The sequence below is a fragment of the Anabrus simplex genome, chromosome 6, assembly GCF_040414725.1.
Source record: "Anabrus simplex isolate iqAnaSimp1 chromosome 6, ASM4041472v1, whole genome shotgun sequence".
In the NCBI taxonomy this organism is placed as follows: Eukaryota; Metazoa; Arthropoda; class Insecta; order Orthoptera; family Tettigoniidae; genus Anabrus; species Anabrus simplex.
In genome coordinates, this window is record NC_090270.1 from 53360611 (window position 1) to 53384411 (window position 23801).

General features: G+C 41.9%; 1 protein-coding gene across 1 annotated transcript in view; it reads right to left on the reverse strand.

Moving 5' to 3' along the window:
* LOC136875858 (cardioacceleratory peptide receptor-like) overlaps positions 1–23801 on the reverse strand; it is a 293506-nt gene that overhangs the window by 83623 nt on the left and 186082 nt on the right. Inside the window, exon 3 of the mRNA XM_068228221.1 lies at positions 19310–19413. Within this exon, the coding sequence (XP_068084322.1) occupies positions 19310–19413 (104 nt within the window). The remainder of the gene's footprint in view (positions 1–19309; positions 19414–23801) is intronic.

A 23801-nucleotide genomic window follows, 5' to 3' on the forward strand; every position in this document is an offset into this window, starting at 1 on the left:
TGTCGTATCGATAAATACTACATAACCAAAGTTATACAGAATGAAATTTCCGACCATTTATGTCATACATTTTTACCGTACCAGTGGCGATAACACAGATGTTCATGAATTTGTACGCCGAGCCACGAGAAAATGGGTAAACAGAATTTAATGAAAATCGGTGTATAGAGTCGGGGAATAAGAAACTACAGTCTAAGCTATAAACAATTTTATTCATCCTGGATGAAATTGTAGTTTAGGGGAAGGTGCCTAAAATGTAATTTTTACATAGCAATGTTATTGGTCCTATCGAAAAGTACTATATAAAAAGTTATAGAGAATACAATTTCTGATCATTTATCTTTTATTCAGTTTTACCGTATCGACTATGATAAGAGTGGTATTTCAGAGTCGGTAGAAAACGAAATGTGAAGGCCTATAATATCAGAAGTGCATAACACTGATCAACAATAACAGTACATTGACCATTGTTTATTGTGATGTTCTTTGTCTCTTATGCTGCCTCTCAACTTCGATAGATGGGATTACTGCTGCGTACCGAGTATAACAGCCTGACTGAATATTGGCGGGAAACAGCCGGGGAGTTAGAAAACTTTCTTCTTTAGCATGCCATGTCTCTAGTTCATACATTTTCTGATACTGCTGGTACGTAACACACTGGTTCTTCATAGTATTCCAGCTATTCGATCCCTACTCTGATGCGCTGTTTTGAATGAGCAGTGTGCATACTTAAGGCAGAGCTTACTTAGTGTTGGTGGTGGTGGTGGTGGTAGTAGTAGTAGTAGTAGTAGTAGTAGTAGTAGTAGTGTGGCCTGGTCTAGAATAACAATTTAGGCCTTTTCCAAATTATAGCAGCACAATATTCACTAAATAACTCAAAATTCAACTCTGAAAAGAGCCGTTTCTTAAGAAAAGCTTCTTTCTCTTCACTTTTATTAAATTCTACATTCAATTTACACTGACTGACAGAGCAAATGCAACACCAAGGAGGAGTGGTTCGAAAGGGATGAAAGTTGGGGAAAAAACAGAGTCGGCACGGAAGAATAATTGATGTTTATTTCAAACCGATATGCAGGTTACACAATGCGCACGGCATCGACTCAGTAGGATGTAGGACCACCGCGAGCGGCGATGCACGCAGAAACACGTCGAGGTACAGAGTCAATAAGAGTGCGGATGGTGTCCTGAGGGATGGTTCTCCATTCTCTGTCAACCATTTGCCACAGTTGGTCGTCCGTACGAGGCTGGGGCAGAGTTTGCAAACGGCGTCCAATGAGATCCCACACGTGTTCGATTGGTGAGAGATCCGGAGAGTACGCTGGCCACGGAAGCATCGGTACACCTCGTAGAGCCTGTTGGGAGATGCGAGCAGTGTGTGGGTGGGCATTATCCTGCTGAAACAGAGCATTGGGCAGCCCCTGAAGGTACGGGAGTGCCACCGGCCGCAGCACATGCTGCACGTAGCGGTGGGCATTTCACGTGCCTTGAATACGCACTAGAGGTGACGTGGAATCATACACAATAGCGCCCCAAACCATGATGCCGCGTTGTCTAGCGGTAGGGCGCTCCACAGTTACTGCCGGATTTGACCTTTCTCCACGCCGACGCCACACTCGTCTGCGGTGACTATCACTGACAGAACAGAAGCGTGACTCATCGGAGAACACGACGTTCCGCCATTCCCTCATCCAAGTCGCTCTAGCCCGGCACCATGCCAGGCGTGCACGTCTATGCTGTGGAGTCAATGGTAGTCTTCTGAGCGGACTCCGGGAGTGCAGGCCTCCTTCAACCAATCGACGGGAAATTGTTCTGGTCGATATTGGAACAGCCAGGGTGTCTTGCACATGCTGAAGAATGGCGGTTGACGTGGCGTGCGGGGCTGCCACCGCTTGGCGGCGGATGCACCGATCCTCGCGTGCTGACGTCACTCGGGCTGCGCCTGGACCCCTCGCACGTGCCACATGTCCCTGCGCCAACCATCTTCGCCACAGGCGCTGCACCGTGGACACATCCCTATGGGTATCGGCTGCGATTTGACGTAGCGACCAACCTGCCCTTCTCAGCCCGATCACCATACCCCTCGTAAAGTCGTCTGTCTGCTGGAAATGCCTCCGTTGACGGCGGCGTGGCATTCTTAGCTATACACGTGTCCTGTGGCACACGACAACACGTTCTACAATGACTGTCGGCTGAGAAATCACGGTACGAAGTGGGCCATTCGCCAACGCCGTGTCCCATTTATCGTTCGCTACGTGCGCAGCACAGCGGCGCATTTCACATCATGAGCATACCTCAGTGACGTCAGTCTACCCTGCAATTGGCATAAAGTTCTGACCACTCCTTCTTGGTGTTGCATTTGCTCTGTCAGTCAGTGTATTCCAAACTAGCAGTGAAGAGGGGTTTATCTTCTGTCTTGGAGGAAACATTTGCCTTCAAGTCAGATAGATTTTTCCGCCGCCAGTGCAGTGAATTGATATTTTCCGACTCATCGGGTACTCCTAGGAAACATAATAGTAATTGGGCATAGTTTTTGCCCTGGGAGTCTCCACTATTCGACCCTCTCCCCGTCGAAGACTGTTCACGGATTACGGCTGCCTGCGGTTTGGTCGTTCCAGGTCTGGAACTTTGGACTCTTAGATAGGCAGCGTAGACCTGTTCGTTAAATGTGAGAAAATGTGTGGTGTTTCATTTGAACGAGTATTTCGTAATATGAAAGCATTGCTTTTAACCGCGCCATTCCTATTAATGTCATTGTATGTTCATTTCAGTTGGGAAACCCACTAAGACAGTCTTTCTGAGGATGTAAAAAGGCATTATAATGAAAACATCCCAACATGATTGTGACTGATGTTATGAAATTGGGTCTACCATTACAGTGAAAATTCCCTCAGTCTTCATATGAGAAAATATGTTTGGTGACCTCCCGTCGCGTTTCTAGGGTAACGCTAAGAGCTATGCAATTTAATACAATCTTGCTCACAACGTGTACACTACCTAACCTAGAATTCTGTACACAATGTAGAATTCCGTAGCGAAACACGGGTACATCAGCTAGTGCTTAATAGTAATGCGCAGGGGTGGCTCCCGACTAAACTTTTAGGGTGGACCAGATGATATTATTGTTGTCTCATATTACATATTCTTCTACATTTGGCATTTATTCTTACCTATATTGCCGTTATCATCATACCACACAACACACCATTCGAAGCAAATTTTAATAAATACTTTGTGCATTAAAACCTGTACGGTACTTACATGGCTCATTATTCGTAAATATATTGGCTCGTCTGCTTGGATGAAGCAAGCTTTTGATCCATCTAGGAATGTGATTATAATATATTTTGGTTGATGGGGCCCTAATTTTGTATTTCTTACTTTTTGTTCAGAGGTATAAAAGAAAATGGATTTGTTAATATAAATTCTACTTCATTCATTTCGTATGTCGCATAAAATCAGCATATTAAATAACTAACACAATAGTTCTGTGAACTGAAACTATAAAATTTTGTATAAAATCTTATCTTCAACACTTTGTGAACAATGGCTAAGTACTTGTTCAAGGGCGTGGATTAGACCCAACTCCCCTAAGCCAGTTTGACATTTCAAACAGAGAGAGAAGCGTGAAGTGAAACAGGGAGATCTTTTATTTCACTCCAACGTAACGTTATGAGCCCATTCTCCAGGCCCTTGAAGAGAAAAGAAAAGCCTTTCATAGCACAGACAGTGGTATGTCCGCTGTTTTCTCACCAGGCATCTGACTCTATATACTTTACATGGAAGGTTCTGTAGAGTGGTCATCGCTGTTACAATACACCGTACAAAACTGTCAGAAACGTAAGCTATGGATGGGTTATGCATACGATATTATTTTTAGAGAATCAAGAAGGGAAAAGCACTTATATTAAGTAGAATATCTGCATTGTAAACTAATTTTTAAAGACATTACTAGAACAAATTTTGTGCACTAAGGCCTTATGGCCCCGGTTGGGCCAACCCCTTTCGGCTCTTAATGACGCACCGCCCTTGGTAATGCGTATTAGTGCACTTCACATACCATTTGAAGGTTCAGTTCTGAGGAACACTTAGTTTTCAAAATATGTGGGAGTATCCTTGGATCACGGTTAGTCATTCAAACATCATTTTAGAAACACAGCAGCCAAAGTAGGAAGGCGTATTACAAAAGCCTTGTGGGACCTCAGGGGGAAATTCTGCAGGCTATTTTGAGATGCTCTGCTTTAGAAATGGTCTTCTTTACAGCCGAATACTGTGCCTCGTTGTGGTTAAACCGTTCTATCGTGAAACTAATTAACACCTGGCTTAATTACACTACAAGATTAATCACTGACCTAATCAGTCCCCACACCTGTCCATTGGCTTCCAGCTCCTTGTAATGTTATGCCACCACTTGTCTGAAGGCAAGTTGCTCTAGTTCAAGAGTATCGGAAAAATATGAAAAATCTAAACTTACCAATCCGTGACAATATTTCTGACTTCTAGAGAAATCCAGACATCCGCCGATGAATCATGCCCGCAGCCTTTTAGAGAGCCATTTTGATGCGAATGTACTGTGGAATGTACTCCAAAGTATAGGTCGTTTCTAGAAGAGAATACATCTTGTGGATTTGGTCTTCTGAGAAGAACATGGGCTGAACTAACAGGATCCGCACCAATCAGGGAACTGGTACTAAATCCCTCTCCAAGTGGGGGTAACATTTCAACTGAGCAATTGGCCACGCTGTTTTGGTCACGTAGCTATGAGCTTGGTTCGGGAGATAGTGGGTTTGAACTCCACTGTTGGCAATCCTAAAGATCGTTTTCCGTGGTTACTCATTTTCATACCAGGAAACTGCTGGGGCTGTACCTTAATTAATGCCACGGTCGTTTCCTTCCTACTTCTACCCCTTGCGTATCCCATTGTCACCGTAAGACCTACCTGTGTCGATGCGACGACAAGCAACATTGTTAAGTAGAATTTAATTCTCGCAATGTAACTGTGGTACTCCTCAATATTTTCAGAACATTACGTGTGAGTGTAGAACTTGGAACATACGAAGGAGAAGTTTCCGACTTTCTTCTTGAAACATTCCATGGATAGAGTCAGTAGATCTACGAATTAAATCACTGCATTGTTCTCTTGTTAAGTTTGTTTGTACATATTGTTAATATTTATTTTTCAATGTTAAATTTACATCATTAGGTAAGTTACTGCATGTACGTTATACGTTAACTAAATGATTAATAGTAAGTATCCTACTATTGTGTATCCTTATATCTGAGTGTAAAATAAACAGTATCAAACCAAAACAGTTGTGTATTTTTAACAATATTCAGCATTGGTTCGTCCTAGAAAATTTCGTGTTACCTCTAACAGTCAATATCCAAGGTTTAGTCAAATCTATTTCACTCCAATGGGTAAATATTACTTTGCAGAAAGCAAAATGCTGAAAGTATTTTTTAGTTTCATTAAATAACATTTTATAAGTAAACCAGTCTGCAGTAATAAGAAATTAGGACTTGGAAAAAAAGAAGCAGCAATCCAGAAAGAAGTGAGGCAAAGCTGCACTCTGTCCCCTTTCTTTTTCAATAGGCGGTAACAGGAAGCCAAATACGAAGTTGGAAAGGAAATCACATTGCAAGGAGAGGAAATCAAAACTCTGAGATTTGACAATGATACTGTTATGTTATCTGATCCTATGGAAAATCAGAATTAATTGCTGAATTGTGCGGACAGAGACTTGGAGAAAGAGTACAAGATCAAAAGAAATAAATCAAACACAAAATGGAGTGCAGTCGAAAGAAGTTAGGTGATACAGGAAATGCTTATAGGAAGTAGATGAATATTCTTACCAGTAGCGGTGATTGGGAATTAAAAGTGGGTAGAAAAAATGTACAGTACCCGGTTTGAGGGATATAGCAGGTGGGTGGAGGGGGGCTCCGAGGTATATACTATACATAAAAACTGAAAATGGTAAGTTTTGTATGCTCTCTGAGTGAATTTCGACAGAGAGGTAAAGGTTGACCCTTTACCAAATTAAGTGCAGTAATAATAATTTTTATGAGATTTAGATTCAGTAATAAAACTTTCACCAAAGGAACAATAATACACATGCATTACAATGAAGTAGAAGTATGGCGTGATTATATAATGTGAAATATTTTAACATTTGACTACACACTAACAGACACTAAATAGATGCCAGATTGACGAAAGCGTGCGCTTTTTTTTCAATCTGCTTTACGTCGCACCTACACAGATAGGTCTTATGGCAAAAATGGGATAGGAAAGGCCTAGGAGTGCGAAGGAAGCGGCCGTGACCTTAATTAAGGTATAGTCCCAGCATTTGCGTGGTACCACGGAAAACCATCTTCAGAGCTGCCGAAAGTGGGCCACTATCTCCCGGATGCAAGCTTAGAGTTGTGCGCCCCTAACCGCACAGCCAACTCGCCTGTTAATTGTTTGTTTTAATCATTCCTATAATTCCTAGCTCCAACCGGCTGAAGAGGAATAAAAATATAAACTTTCCTCCACAATTCCCCCCCCCCCCCTCACCAAAAAAAGCCACTACTGATTTTTACTTGGGTATTAAAGTAACTAACGATAGCAGAAGTAAGGAGGACATAACATGGTGACTAGCACAAGCAAAGGAGGTCTAACTTTAGAAAAGAAATTTGCTCATTTCGAACACTGATATAGGAATTAGAAAGATGTTTCTATAGACTTTCGTCTGGACCGTGGCATTGTATGGAAGTGAAACATGGACGAGAGCTAGCTCAGGGAAAAAACAGAGAGAATAGAAGCTTTTGAAATAACATTGTGTTATAGAAGAATGCTGTACAGTGGCGGCCGGTGGACTGTTAGATCGGGAAGGTCGGGGTGGGGGTGGGGGGTAAGCGGCCACACACCTCTCTCTTGTCAACTTTGACAGAAAAGAGAAGAGAAAATTGAGATCTTAAGGTTGACCTTATCAGCTGTTTTTGCCATTTGGATGTACAATGATGATTATATTTGAATGATACCATCACTGATGATCTGTCCGACTCGTTGGCTGAACGGTCAGCGTACTAGCCTTCGGTTCAGAGGGTCCCGGGTTCGATTCCCGACCGGGTCGGGGATTTTAACCTTAATTGGTTAATTCCAATGGCATGGGGGCTGAGTGTATGTGCTGTCTTCATCATCATTTCATCCTGATCACGACGCGCAGGTCGCCTACGGGAGTCAAATAGAAAGACCTGCACCTGGCGAGCCGAACCCGTCCTGGGATATCCCGGCACTAAAAGCCATACGACATTTCTTTTTTTTTTTTTCACTGATGATCTGATGTAAAAATTACGTATATACGGAATTAGTCAAGCATTATTTGCCGAACTAGATAAACTGGAGGTAAATAAGTCCCCTGGAAAAGTAATAGCTCAGAGCTATGGTGGTTCGAATGTCGAACGAGATAAGCGGACAGCACACAGGTGTACATAAGGCCGTGTACAAGAATGCGCACTTTGTTCATTGTTACATCCAGCAATTGAACTTGATTACCGAGCGCTTTGGAACCCAACAAGCAAGTGAAATGTTTTAAAAATAGCAATTTAGAAGCAATTTTCACGTTTTCTCCAAATCTTCCAAATGGACAGCCGTACTAGATGAGATCGTTTAGAAGCTTGTCCCGAAAATTTCCGGAACTGGATGGAATTTTAGGACAGGATGCGTAAGACATGATTTTCTCTCCAAAAATGAACTGAGTAAAAATTTTGGATGACTGTAATGGTTATTGTGGTTGTCTCAGAGACATCTCGTCATATATCAACTGAAAGTGCGCGGAATAGATTGAGTCTAAAAGCTCGTTCTGTATAGTTTTATTTAGTTCCAGAAAAACACGACTGTTAGCTTTTTTAATGTGCCCATTTAAAGTAGAGTCTAGCTCGACCATTAAATTATCCAACCCACAAACAATTTCAGGATTGTCGGATGAATCGGTTTCATTGTGTCCTCGCAGTGCGAACTCAGATATTCCACAAAACTTAATGCAGTCAATCGGTTTACTGAGTATGTAAAGGTTTTCGGATACGTCCTCATTGAACTGTTTAATTTTCAACCTATACGGACTATCTAACCGGCACCTGATGTTTACCTTACCAAGCATCGTGAACTGAATACTATAGTTTATATGCTTTTGACTAGACTTATGCTTTTTTAACTCATTGACGAGTTTTAGGTCCCTAACACCAGTTAATGTCCACGCGAGATCACGATAATTCATAGCCAAGCCCGAGCAAAAGAGCGCATTTCTTATCTCAGAACCACACAACCAGTCAGCATGCTTGCACACTGTGCGGTCGAATTTTCTGGTGAAGCCACTGTTGCAAGGATTCTGAAGCTATGGAATATTTAAATCGGCTTCTGGAGGTTCTAGCCTTTTCAGTTCTAATCTACTGTCAAAAGAAAGACGTCCGCTCTTGAAAATAGCATCCACAGAATTCACATTCAAAAGCAGGAATAATTAATCACCCAAAGATGTAAGCGTTGTTAGAATACGTGTGGAAATTAAAAAAACGAAAGCCGTTTAAGATTTAAACACTGTGAGCACAACTCACCAGTTTCAACTCTAGAGCACATTATTATTATTATTATTATTATTATTATTATTATTATTATTATTATTATTATTATTATTATTATTTTAATTATCATAATTATTATTACTATCAATAAACACATATAAAGAAATCACGAGGATATCACTATCACCATAATAAGTTCCAAATCACAATCGCACCCGTAATTAACACATGTTGTTTTCAAAGTTTAATAGCGTACAGAATAATCACAACGAAGCACGAACATAAAGGAAGATTATATACAAAGAGTACAACTACGGATCAGTATCACCGCACTCATTCAAGACTTCCTCGTGAATAGAGATGGGCGGTATTTAACATAACAGTTAAGATAACAGTGTTCTAGCTTGGTAACATGTTACCAGAATAATATGTTACTCAACTAACCCTGTTATACTTGTAACAGGTAGCTGTTCTTCCTCAATCCTTCATTATTTCATTAGTCATTCCGTCATTCTACATTACTTGATAATTACTGAAGTTATTTTAGTTCATTATAACTTAGCATGGTTTTTGATTGAACCCCGTGAACGTGGAACACCGTTCCACCGTAACGAGTTTTCTGCTGAGGTAACAACCAAAGTGCGCGTCCTAATACGTTTCGTTGTTATTTTATGGAACATTGTTCCATCGCAACGAGAGTTCTGTTGAAGTAACAGTCTGAGCTTTGTGTAACACTGTTCCGTCGCAATGATTGTTCTGTTGAGATAACAGCCCAAGGTCTGTGTAACACAGAGAGGCTCGTTTAAACTCGAGTGTCTGGGAGGTAGGCAGCCGAAACTATTAACCGCAGACCTACTATATTCACATTACTTGTGTTGGTACGATCTAACACTCCCTTAATTTAGGAAAAAAAAAATTTCCTGCACCCTGTGTATTTTATGCTGGAGGTGTGTTAAGAACAAATATAACATACGCCACCAAAGTTCAATCGGAAGAACATCCGACGCGAAATCCGTTCGGATCTCGCTGTGTTTGGTTGCCTAATCTTGTTCCCTACTTTGGCACGTACCGTACGAAGTAATAATCTGGAAATTGATTTGCTGTTTGTTTCAACTACAATGTGGTCACCCCTTTATAGGCAATGAAGGTCCTTGGTGGAGAAGAAGGTAAGGGCTTTCACCTTAGGGTACAGTACTATGTGTCGTAGAGTTGTTATATCTATGTCCGGCCACCTTTGCCGCAAAAATTCACCAGGTGCAGGCTGAGTGAACCTCAGGGCCATTTACTTCTCCAGAACTCGTATTATTTTCCACTTCCAGTCCCGCGTCATTCCGGTTGAGCACGCCTCGGTGATGTAGCCGCTTAAAATGTGGTCCGAGATCGTGGAAACTAAATATTCACATATATTAAGACCCTTCGTTTCCTCTCCTTAAAATGACGACCTTGTTCCCAGGCATCTGCTATATATCTTCTACAGGTTTCACCCCTACGCCGACAGCCATTAAAAAAAAACTAAATTTCAATTAACATTCCCTGCATTTTCAGCTTAAATTTAATTTAAGCTCCACTTTCATATTCGAAAGAAAAAGAAAAGAAGCATGTATTCCGTCACAGCATTTCTAAGAAATATTTAATAACTTTCTTTTTGTAAGCACGCGCAATCTAAAAGAAGGAGATTGGTAAAGATGATGAGGAATTGTTTCGAGAGAAAATGTACAGAACCTCCCATTAGAACTTGATTCCATGACAGTTTGACATAAATGTGTCTCATGGCAGCGGGTCATCTGAAAATGTGTGTCAAGAAATTAGCAATACTAAGTATGTAACGCGATGATACCTAGCAACTGTATAGGCTGTGATTTGCAGTAATGAAGGATGGCCATGATTGAGAGACATATTATCAAAGAGGGACGTGGATGTGATCTTGCAGGCTGTGTTGTGAAGTATTGATAGATGGCCACGACTTAGAGAGACATATTATCAAAGAGCAGCATTAGAGTACAGATGGTCGATGTGATATTGCAGGCTGTGATGTGAAGTATTGATGGATGACCGTGGCAGAGAAACATATTGTCAAAGAGGAGTATTAGAGTACAGGTGATCGATGTGACCATGCAGACTGTGATGTGATGTATTGATAGATGACCATGACTTAGAGACATATTATCAAAGAGCAGCATTGGAGTACAGATGGTCGATGTGATATTGCAGGCTGTGATGTGAAGTATTGATGGATGACCATGGCTGAGAGATATATTATCAAAGAGGAGTATTAGAGTACTGGTGGTCGATGTGATCATGCAGACTGTGATGTGAAGTATTGATGGATGGCCATGACCGAGAGACGTATTATCAAAGAGCAGCATTGGAGTACAGATGGTCGATGTGATATTGCAGGTTGTGATGTGAAGTATTGATGGATGACCATGGCTGAGAGATATATTATCAAAGAGCAGCATTGGAGTACAGATGGTCGATGTGATATTGCAGGCTGTGATGTGAAGTGTTGATGGATGACCATGGCTGAGAGATATATTATCAAAGAGGAGTATTAGAGTACAGGTGATCGATGTGATTTTGCAGACTGTGATGTGAAGTGTTGATGGATGGCCATGACCGAGAGACGTATTATCAAAGAGCAGCATTAGAGTACAGATGGTCGATGTGATATTGCAGGCTGTGATGTGAAGTATTGATGGATGACCATGGCTGAGAGATATATTATCAAAGAGGACTATTAGAGTACTGGTGGTCGATGCGATCATGCAGACTGTGATGTGAAGTATTGATGGATGGCCATGACCGAGAGACGTATTATCAAAGAGCAGCATTAGAGTACAGATGGTCGATGTGATATTGCAGGCTGTGATGTGAAGTATTGATGGATGACAATGGCTGAGAGACATATTATCAAAGAGGAGTATTAGAGTACAGATGGTCGATGTGATATTGCAGGCTGTGATGTGAAGTGTTGATGGATGGCCATGACCGAGAGACGTATTATCAAAGAGCAGCATTAGAGTACAGATGGTCGATGTGATATTGCAGGCTGTGATGTGAAGTATTGATGGATGACCATGGCTGAGAGATATATTATCAAAGAGGAGCATTGGAGTACAGATGGTCGAAGTGATCTTGCAGGCTGTGATGTGAAGTATTGATGGATGGCTATGACCAAAAGACATATAGAAGGCTCTTTTATCAAAGAGGTACCGACCAAGTGGCCATGCGGTTAGAGCTGCGCAGCTGTGAGCTTGTATTCCGGAGATAGTGAGTTCGCACCCCACTGTTGGCAGCCCTGAAGATGTTTTCCGGTGGTCTCCCATTTTCACACTAGGCAAATTCTGGGGATGTATCTTAATTAAGCCCACGGCCACTTCCTTCCCATTCCTAGCCCTTTTCTCTATGTCGGTGCGACGTTATGCAAATTGTAAACAAATTTGTATCAAGGATGTCATATCTCATTATACTCTAGAGGACTGATTATTTCATCCGTGAGTTTCATAGGCCCTGAGTCGACCCCTTTTGATGCACTGGATCCTACACTTGTCGACTATAAATTCGATACAGATGTCTCTCGGCAACGACTCGATCGATGGAAATAAAGTAATCGTTATAAATTTGAATTTCGTTTAGTGAAATACATATTAATGATTATTGAATTTTCGCAAAGGGAAATTTCAATTATTTTTTATAATTTAGGTGAATTAGGTTGTTATCAGAATGTGTCTAAAGAGAATAGAATAAACCCAAAATATGCGAGCTAAGCGCATGAGAGGCAGATACACTGAGAATACACAAGGAGATTTCACTGAGTCAATGGAGTTTGGAAATAGTGTAATTTCACAACATTCCCAAGAGGAGGGCGCAGCCAAAGGGGAAAAACCTCTCTAAACCTACGCAGTCACTCATTTATAACATCCATCCAGTACCCTCCAGATGTGTTATACGCCCAAAGGATCAGCGCCGACGGTATTTACACGGCCCCCGCTATGTTTTATTATACAGTTCAGGAATTTATTCTCATGTATAGGGACTAAAAAAATAGGGTATGCCAACATGGATCCGGAAATATTTATAATAGCAGAGTTATCCGACGTTTCAGTTGGTTCATATTCAACAGCAGTCGAATAAACGGCAGATCATGTATGCCCCAAAGGTAAAAGTCCAGGTGGTTAAAGTCAGGAGATCAGGGTGGCCAGGCAATTAGTTCACGTCTACCTATCCAGCGTCCAGAATAACACGCGGGGAAAAACACTGAAATGTGTGGGAGCATAATCATGCATGAAGTACATCTGTCGGAGGGATGCTAGTGGTGTGTCTTCCAAGTAATCAGGCAGTGCTGCACGGAAGTAGTTCTGTCCAGTAAGCCTGTCCGGAAGAACGCACGGTCCCAACAAGGGATCACTAAGAACTAGAGAAGACAAGATACCATGTGCGGGGGCCTAGAGGTAGGTCAAAACCACATCAAATTTATTCGCAACCTGATTACTTGTAATGGGTTACTGTAGTCACGTCCTAGTTCTTGAACCATGGGCAAAGGCTGAGCCGCCTAGTAACTGGTCCTGAGAGTCGGAATACCAGTTGCTATGGAATGGGAGTGGGCATCTCGGACATATTCTGAGCCATGGCCCTCCTTGTACTCAGGCGGCTAGGACTATACAATTCACCGGTAGTCCATAACCCTTTAGAGGAAAGGTCCTCACTTGGACTATGTGCAAGTAGGGTAGTATTTTGTTTCATGAATTTATCGAGCTCAGAACATTTTAAGCAAGTCTCGGACCTATGGGAGTAACGGAGTCCCACTCTCATTTGACAGGCGAGGGACTCCTTGGAAACAACTTGGCGAACGAAATGGAATTCGATGGGGAGCTATCAATATTAATGGGGCTTATGGAAGAAAGAAAGTAGAACTGGCTGAGTCAGCAAAGAGGATACATCTGGATGTGCTAGGAGTAAGTGATATTCGGGTAAGTGGAGATAACGAGGAAGAGATAGGAGATTATAAAGTGTACTTGACGGGTGTTGGCAAAGGAAGGGCAGAGTCTGGAGTAGGGCTCTTTATCAGGAATACCATTGCACGCAACATAGTTTCTGTTAGGCACGTAAATGAGCGAAAGATGTGGGTAGATTTGGCAGTTGGAGGAATTAGGACTAGAAATGTGTCCGTGTATTCACCATGTGAGGGTGCAGATGAGGATGAAGTTGACAAGTTTTATGAAGCATTGAGTGACATCGTAGTCAGATGCAACAGCAAGGAAAGAATAGTGCTAATGGGTGATTTCAATGCGAGAGTTGGGAATAGAACTGAAGGATACGAAACGGTGATTGGTAAATGTGGGAAAGATATGGAAGCTAATGGGAATGGGAAGCGTTTGCTGGACTTCTGTGCTAGTATGGGTTTACTATTTACGAACACATTCTTCAAGCGTAAGGCTATTCACCGCTACACATCGGAGGCTAGGGGTACCAGATCCATAATAGACTATATCTTAATCGACTTCGAATTCAGGAAATCTGTTAGGAATGCACGAGTTTTCCGTGGATTTTTCGATGATACATACCTATCTGATCTGTAGTGAACTAAGAATCTCTAGGCCTAGAGTAGAGAAAGTAAAATCTGTCTGCAAATGAATAAGGGTCCGAAAATCTCCAGGACGAGGATCTTAGACAGAAGTACATGGATATGATTAGTGAAAAGTTTCGAACAGTAGACTGTAAGCAGGTTCAGGATATAGAAAGTGAACTGGTGGCATACAGGGATGCTGTAGTAGAAACAGCAAGGGAATGCCTAGGAACAACTGTGTGTAAGGATGGGAAAAGGCTAACATCTTGGTGGAATGATGAAGTGAGAGAATCTTGTAAACGTAAAAAGAAGGCTTATCAGAAATGGCTCCAAACAATGACCGAGGCAGACAGGATTTGTACGTGGATGAAAGAAACAGAGCGAAACAAATAGTTGTTGAATCCAAAAAGAAGTCGTGGGAAGATTTTTGTAATGACCTGGAAGGCAGCTGGGAAACCTTTCTGGAGAGTGATAATCTTAGAAAGGGAGGGAAAAAGGAAATGAACAGTGTTTTGAGTAATTCAGGTGAACTCATAATAGATCCCAGGGAATCACTGGAGAGGTGGAGGGAATATTTTGAACATCTTCTCAATGTAAATGGAAATCATCCGGCTGGTGTTGCGAAAAGCCAAGCTCATGGGGAGGAGGAAAATGATGTTGGTGAAATTACTCTTGAGGAAGTGGAAAGGATGGTAAATAAACTCCATTGTCATAAAGCAGCAGGAATAGATGAAATTAGACCTGAAATAGTGAAGTATAGTGGGAAGGCAGCGAAGAAGTGGCTTCATAGAGTAGTAAAATTAGCATGGAATGTTGGTAAGGTACCTTCAGATTGGACAAAAGCAGAATAATTGCACCTATCTATAAGCAAGGGAACAGGAAGGATTGCAACAAATATCGAGGTATCTCATTGATTAGTATACCAGGCAAAGTATTCATTGGCATCTTGGAAGGGAGGGTGCGATCAGTCGTTGAGAGGAAGTTGGATGAGAACCAGTGTGGTTTCAGACCACAGAGAGGCTGTCAGGATCAGATTTTCAGTATGCGCCAGGTAATTGAAAAATGCTACGAGAGGATTAGGCGGTTGTGTTTATGTCTCGTAGATTTAGAAAAAGCATATGAAAGGGTACCGAGGGAAAAGATGTTCGCTATACTGGAGGACTAGGTAATAAAAGGTAGATTATTAAAATCAATCAAAGGAATTTATGTTGACAATTGGGCTTCAGTGAGAATTGATGGTAGAATGAGTTCTTGGCTTAGGGTACTTACAGGATTTAGATAAGGCTGTAATCTTTCACCTTTGTTGTTCGTAGTTTACATGGATCATTTGCTGAAGGGTATAAAATGGCAGGGAGGGATTCAGTTAGGTGGAAATGTAGTAAGCAGTCTGGCGTATGCTGACGACTTGGTCTTAATGGCAGATTGTGTCGAAAGCCAGCAGTCTAACATCTTGGAACTCGAAAATAGGTGCAATGAGTATGGTATGAAAATGAGCATTTAGAAGACTAAATTGATATCAGTAGGTAAGAAATTCAACAGAATTGAATGTCAGATTGGTGATACAAAGCTAGAACAGGTCGATAATATCAAGTATTTGGTTGTGTGTTTTCCCGGGATGGTAATATAGTAAGTGAGATTGAATCAACGTGTCGTAAAGCTAATGCAGTGAGCTCGCAGTTGTGATCATCAGTATTCTGTAAGAAGGAAGTCAGCTCCCAGACGAAAGTATCTTTACATCGGTCTGTTTTCAGACCAACTTTGCTTTACGGGAGCGAAAGCTGCGTGGACTCAGGATATCTTATTTATAAGTTAGAAGTAACAGACATGAAAGTAGCGAGAATGATTGCTGGTACAAACAGGTGGGAGAAATGGCAGGAGGGTACTCGGATTGAGGAGATAAAGGCTAATTTAGGAATGAACTCGATGGATGAAGCTGTACGCATAAACCGGCTTCGGTGGTGGGGTCATATGAGGCGAATGGAGGAGGATTGATTACCTAGGAGGATAATGGATTCTGTGATGGAGGGTAAGAAAATTAGAGGTAGACCAGGACGGCGATGGTTAGACTCTGTTTCTAACGATTTAAAGATAAGAGGTATATAATTAAATGAGGCCACAACACTATTTGCAAATCGAGGATTGTGGCGTCGTTTAGTAAACTCACAGAGGCTTGCAGACTGAACGCTGAAAGGCATAACAGTCCATAATGATAATGTATGTACACTGACTGACAGAGCAAATGCAACACCAGGAAGGAGTGGTCAGAACTTTATGCCAATTGCAGGGTAGACTGACGTCACTGAGGTATGCTCATGATGTGAAATGCGCCGCTGTGCTGCGCACGTAGCGAACGATAAATGGGACACGGCGTTGGCGAATGGCCCACTTCGTACCGTGATTTCTCAGCCGACAGTCATTGTAGAACATGTTGTCGTGTGCCACAGGACACGTGTATAGCTAAGAATGCCAGGCCGCCGTCAACGGAGGCATTTCCAGCAGACAGACGACTTTACGAGGGGTATGGTGATCGGGCTGAGAAGGGCAGGTTGGTCGCTTCGTCAAATCGCAGCCGATACCCATAGTGATGTGTCCACGGTGCAGCGCCTGTGGCGAAGATGGTTGGCGCAGGGACATGTGGCACGTGCGAGGGGTCCAGGCGCAGCCCGAGTGACGTCAGCACGCGAGGATCGGCGCATCCGCCGCCAAGCGGTGGCAGCCGCGCACGCTACGTCATCCGCCATTCTTCAGCATGTGCAAGACACCCTGGCTGTTCCAACATCGACCAGAACAATTTCCCGTCGATTGGTTGAAGGAGGCCTGCACTCCCGGCGACCGCTCAGAAGACTACCATTGACTCCACAGCATAGACGTGCACGCCTGGCATGGTGCCGGGCTAGAGCGACTTGAATGAGGGAATGGCGGAACGTCGTGTTTTCCGATGAGTCACGCTTCTGTTCTGTCAGTGATAGTCACCGCAGACGAGTGTGGCGTCGGCGTGGAGAAAGGTCAAATCCGGCAGTAACTGTGGAGCGCCCTACCGCTAGACAACGCGGCATCATGGTTTGGGGCGCTATTGCATATGATTCCACGTCACCTCTAGTGCGTATTCAAGGCACGTTAAATGCCCACCGCTACGTGCAGCATGTGCTGCGGCCGGTGGCACTCCCGTACCTCCAGGGGCTGCCCAATGCTCTGTTTCAGCAGGATAATGCCCGCCCACACACTGCTCGCATCTCCCAACAGGCTCTACGAGGTGTACAGATGCTTCCGTGGCCAGCGTACTCTCCGGATCTCTCACCAATCGAACACGTGTGGGATCTCATTGGACGCCGTTTGCAAACTCTGCCCCAGCCTCGTACGGGCGACCAACTATGGCAAATGGTTGACAGAGAATGGAGAACCATCCCTCAGGACACCATCCGCACTCTTATTGACTCTGTACCTCGACGTGTTTCTGCGTGCATCGCCGCTCGCGGTGGTCCTACATCCTACTGAGTCGATGCCGTGCGCATTGTGTAACCTGCATATCGGTTTGAAATAAACATCAATTATTCGTCCGTGCCGTCTCTGTTTTTTCCCCAACTTTCATCCCTTTCGAACTACTCCTTCTTGGTGTTGCATTTGCTCTGTCAGTCAGTGTATGTATGTATGTATGTATGTATGTATGTATGTATGTATTTATGTATGATTACTTGTGTAACAATTGTAACCTGTGTACCGCATTTCATTATAACAATGAGTTCGTGTCGACATGCACGAACTTAAATACACACTCGAATAAATCTGTAATTCTGGATTTTTCTTCTCTCTATTTCAGGAATTCACTCAATAAATTTTACCTTTGAGTTTTGATATAACCTGCATCATAATATATTTTTTTCTTGCTAGTTGCTTTATGTCGCACAGACACAGATAGGTTTTATGGCGACGATGGGTTAGGAAAGGGCTAGGAGTGGGAAGGAAGCGGTTGTGGCGTTAATTAAGGTACAGCCCCAGCATTTGACTGGTGTGATAATGGGAAACCACGGAAAACCATCTTCAGGCCTGCCGAAGGTTTGCGGAAAAGTGCGAACGCGGAAATTCGCCAACACATCATTAAAGCGGAAATTCGCGCACACTGCGGATTACTGCTACCTGACTAGAGTTTCCCAAGTCTTGGTAAATACTTCGTTGCCGGAAATATGCGAACACTATCCTGAGAATCCCATATACCCTGGATTAGCTTTCCGATTTTAACATTCACATTGTATTTGCATCATCCCATACCATGTCACAAACATCTACCAGGTAGTTTTGTAATTAAAGCGAACAATAGTGGGGATTTCCGCTGCGGCCGGTCGTTGTCCAGGTCTCAGGCGTAGTGGTCAATATGGGTGCATAATACATTTCGTACTCTACCTCTTTACACTTTCTTATTCCAGACAATCTGGTAAAATGCAGGCCCTACTGCACTCTCTGGCTGTACTTGTATTCTGCATTAATTATTCACTCCCTAGATATTTGAAACTGTCAACAATTTCAAGGTTTTCACAATCAATTTTCACAATGCTTTTCCCTTGTTTTCGTTCTCTTCACATCACCGTGTTACTGTCCGACTCGTTGGCTGAACGGTCAGCGTACTGGCCTTCGGTTCAGAGGGTCCCGGGTTCGATTCCTGGCCGGGTCGGGGATTTTAACCTTAATTGGTTAATTCCAATGGCACGGGGGCTGGGTGTATGTGTTGTCTTCATCATCATTTCATCCTGATCACGACGCGCAGGTCGCCTACAGGAGTCAAATAGAAAGACCTGTACCTGGCGAGCCGAACCCGTCCTGGGATATCCCGACACTAGAAGCCATACGACATTTATTACCGTGTTATTGCTTTCCTCTGCGCTCAGTTTCATACCATACTTTTCAATTTTCTTGTTCATTGCATCAGGTTATTCTTGTACTTCTTTGCTACTTATTCCCAAGACCACAATATCGTCTGCAAATACTAATAACTTTATCTCCCTATTTCCATATGCTTCCTTTGTCTCGTTTACAATCTGTCTTTTCTATCATACTTCTTTCGCTGTCTTGAATTCCATTCTCCTGCCCAGAATATTAAAACTAAATACCACACACTTTGAGGACATTATCCTGCACAAATACTTAGTTCAGATTTGAAGATCACTGTGTAGAACACAGATGAATAAGACTTACCTGTAAATATCGGATGATTTTACAGGCGATGTTACCCGCATGCCACGTGATAGTTATCCTCCAGATGATATCTGTGAGGACACTGATGAGGCCCACGGTCAAGTCTGCAAGGAGGAGACAGTTGTTAGTAGAGGCAAGAACAACAACAATGTAATATTATTACAGTATTTTCTTTTCCCCGTTTGTACCGTGTTGTTGTGTTATTCACCTTATGTATGTATTGTCAAAGTTTCGAATACATTGCAGTATTCTTTAGCAAGGCGATGGATGTGCACCTACACGGCTCAAGGTGAGTCACTCTCCACAAGTAGGGGTACATCGGTAAATAGCACACTGGTTTCATAAATCAAAGTCACGGTAGAGCCCGAACGAAGAATGTAATAATACTTCCGCGGGCTGTGGAAGCTTTAACTCTAAACATATTATAACTACAAGTATAATAATAATAATAATAATAATAATAATAATAATAATAATAATAATAATAATAATAATAATAATAATAATAATAATAATAATAATAATAATAATAATTGATACGGAAATTCCGTGCTTTACAGAGGTGTAAGAAGTTGCCGGGGTGAATGGGCCGACAAGGAAACGAACAGAGCATATATTAAGCACTAAATTTTGAAATTTTATTTCTTTCCTTCCTTTTTTTAAATTAAAATTTTGTAAACAGAATATCTGAATAAACAGTAACAATATAATAATGAGATCGCCAGCTCCAACAACAGGGACTTAAAGAACAAAAACAGACATAGAACTCGATAGAATTATTAACACGATAGCATACAAGGAATGAGCATTATAGCTCTGAAACTGGTACACTATTTTATAATAGCATGTTTGCTCCACTAGCCTAGGAATCTGAGCTACAAAATTAATACAGTCCAGCCTCTGGAGGCATAAGTTTTTAATAGCGTACTGACAACCTGTAGGTTGTTCTTAAATAAAGTATTTACACGTCTTTGCCCTGATGTGGGCTTATTTATCGCTCGACAGCTCGTTACACACTGGTCTATACACAATTAATAAATCAACAGGGGCAATGAGTGTCCATTATAAATGGCCTTACTGTAAAAAGAAAAGATTTGACATGATTGGCTATGAACAAAATATTGGGAGGCGAGACAATTGCACTCCTTCTTGAATATTTTAAAATCCTAAGTGGGCTTATGGCCCAAAGATATATAGGCTAAGCCTATTCTACGCCGGGGTGACTAAATGAGAAACCTTAAAATGGAAAATGTGAAGAATTTTAGATCATTAGAACTTTAGTCACCCCATACCAAATTGAATGGGGATCAACAGAGGGAAATCACTCTTTGTTCCCTTACATTATGTTTCCCAGCAAGAAATTGAACACATTCTTCAGATTTGTCGAAAATCTACGTTTAAACCATGAAATTAGAACTTTACATGAATAAAATAAGTTTGAAACGTTCCCCTCAAGCTATCTGCCGGAGCTATCACATGTTAAGAAAATTCTACCATTACCTCCATTTGACGGGCCTTTCGAACGCTGACCTGCCACCCCTGCCCCAGAAAAACAAGCCACATTCACTGAACTGCAGCAAGGATGATGACAACATAGTCCTAAGGTACCCAGCTTTAATACATTTCGATGGAAGTTCACAGCAGTTTATTTTTTCCAGATAGTAAGTCATATGTGTATCAATTTTGGTTGGCAGCTATGCCCAAACGTACATGCATGATCTAGCTGCTGTAGAATCCTGGAGCTGACGTCGCCATGGTTACGGCCGTTCGTTTCTTTATCCGATTCCTAGAGCAGGGGTAGTGTGGTTCCAATATCTCCTTACGGTTGGTTTTAGGGGCTTAAAACATGGTTTTCGGGCCCGAAGGTTATACCGAGTTTTGTTCTTAGCGTCAAGGGGCTTAAAATGAGCTTTGTCTCGTCCTTTTACGGCAAATTCGATTTCGCCTATATTAGCCTATTTTTTTAATATTTTTATATCACCACCCGTTGATCCCCCTCGAATTGTTTTGAAAATAAAATACAGCCCATGTTACTCACTGGCAATGTAGTTTCCTATAGGTGAAGTAATTTTTAAAATCGGTTCAGTAGCTTCTGAGTCTACCCGTTACAAACAAATACACAAAATTTTCCTCTTTATATATTAGTATAAAAGTATATATTACATATCTACGCATACGGTTGCCGTCAGGAAGGGCATCCAGCCGTAAAACGGGGTCAAACCCACATGCGCGACACACTTCGCACACGCAAACCCAAAAGTGTGGGTAAAGCGATAGAAGAAAATACTCATTTTAAAAATTCACCCGCTTTTTTAAAATTCTTTTCACCCCCTTAAGTGGATTTTCCAAAAAGAGTGTGTTCATTTTTAAAGGAAATTGCAAGTACCAATTTTAAAGTCTGTAACATCTTTATTTTTGAGATATATGTATCATATAAATAATTCAACTCCTTCCTCACTTCTTTTCACCCCCCTCTTAAGTGGATTTTCTGAAAACGAATATTACTTTCTGTTCTTTCATTTTTAAAGGGATTCCAAATATCAATTTTCATGTCTGTAACATGTTATGTTTCTGTGATTTATTGTAGATATTCATCTCAGAGTTCCTGAAGTCTGTGGATTCGAAACTGTTTTTAATTATTTCTATACCTCACCCCCCCCCCTTGCTCCCCACCTAAAAGAGGGCTGGAAAAAATTCTAGAGTATTACTTTTCAACTCAGCGACCCCGAAAACTATGAATTCGACACTATTCTCGATTATTATTATTATTATTATTATTATTATTGTTACGGAGTTTTCCGTGGTAGGTAGAGGTGAAAGAAGGTGCGGGTGTGAATAGGTCTCCAGCTACGAAAGCAAAATTAATTTAAAATTTAACAAGGTTATATTTTCTTTTCAAAAACAAAGAAATAACAAGCATGGCAGGTACAAAGTAGCAAATCAAAAAGGGTAGTTACAATATTTACAGGAATTGGGCTTCGCGCCCTGATTTTACACTGCTTGGGCAATCAGCTCAGTTTTACCCCAAACACGAGTTTTAACAGAGGGGCAGAAAACCCCATTCATACCTAGGAGCCCTTGCTCCAAATTACACAGAAAAGCCTCCCCGAGGCATACAACACTCAATTTTCAAAAGAGCCACTCGCTCTCAAAATTTAAGCCTCTCCCAGGCCACACCAAACTCCACCTTCAAGTTGTCCTCACTGGACATAGACACAGGGGTAAAATACCCAACCTACTGAGGTCTATTAAATGAAAAGGGGCAATTACATGACCTTTAAAATAACAATTTTAGAGGAGGCGATCTTGCACTCCTAATACACTTGTTTTTAAAACCTAATCTGGCTCTAGGCCACTAATGCAAGGGCTAATCCCATACTACCGAGGTGACTTTAGAAAAGAGCAATTTGTTTTACATTAACGAAGAATAGGTTGAGAAAAATAAGTTCACCTCAAAACATTATGATTGGGAGCTCGAGAGGGTTAGCACTCTCTATCCCAGTATGTAGCTTTAAAAGAGAATATATGAAAAGAGTAGTTACATTTAGGAAAAGGTTACATGGTGGAACGCTTCGCACCCGCCCCGAGAGTTAAACTGCTGAGCAAGCAAAGAAAGAAGTTATTAATCGGCCATTACCTTGTTGTTGACCGCAGCCGAAGAAAGAGGCGCTTCCCGCCTCCTGCTATGTACTAAATACACTGAAAGATGGAACAGAAGTGGCCCGGAGACCCTAAAATCAGCAGTTTAAATACTCTCGCAGAAGGTTCTAGGCGTTAGGGGAATGAAAACACCCTCCCACGAGGTTTTTATTGGTAGATCAATAAACCCCCTACACAATACTAAGAAGAAACACATAATTGGTGGAAAATTAATTCAAGAAATTCGGGATAGGCTAGATTTAAAACAAGGGGAAAGAAGGGGTAAATATTGCCAACTTAACCAAAGACTGAAAGAAATTTAGCAAAGAACAAACATTTGAAATAAAAATTTCTCCAACAAAATAGTTCTTTGACTCCGCACTAGGTTGCACTATTGTTGATCTTCAGTAGTGTCCTCTAGAAGAGAAAGTTCACACTTCTTACTTCAAGCGAAACAAAACCACATCAAAAATGACACAGTTCAAAAACTCAAAATTTTCCACGTGGTGACATCTTCTGAGAAAGTAGAGAATTAATAGCGTAGATAAAGTTCAGACTTCCTCCAGCAGAGGAGTTTCAACTGGTGCAAATTTTAAATTAGCGGAGTGGAGGTGTACCGCCCGGTACAATTATTATAACTAGCCCCTGACCCCCCTCCCTTAAGGGCGCTAGGGATGGATTAACCCCCACAGTGATCGTCTCCCGACAGTAAGTAATATGTGTACCAAGTTTGGTTGAAATTGCTCCAGTGGTTTAGGAGGAGATGTGTCACTTACACACACACTCTTTCATTTCTATATATAGTGAGATTTTTATACTCGTACTTCACCCCCTTTCCATCCCCACCCAAAGG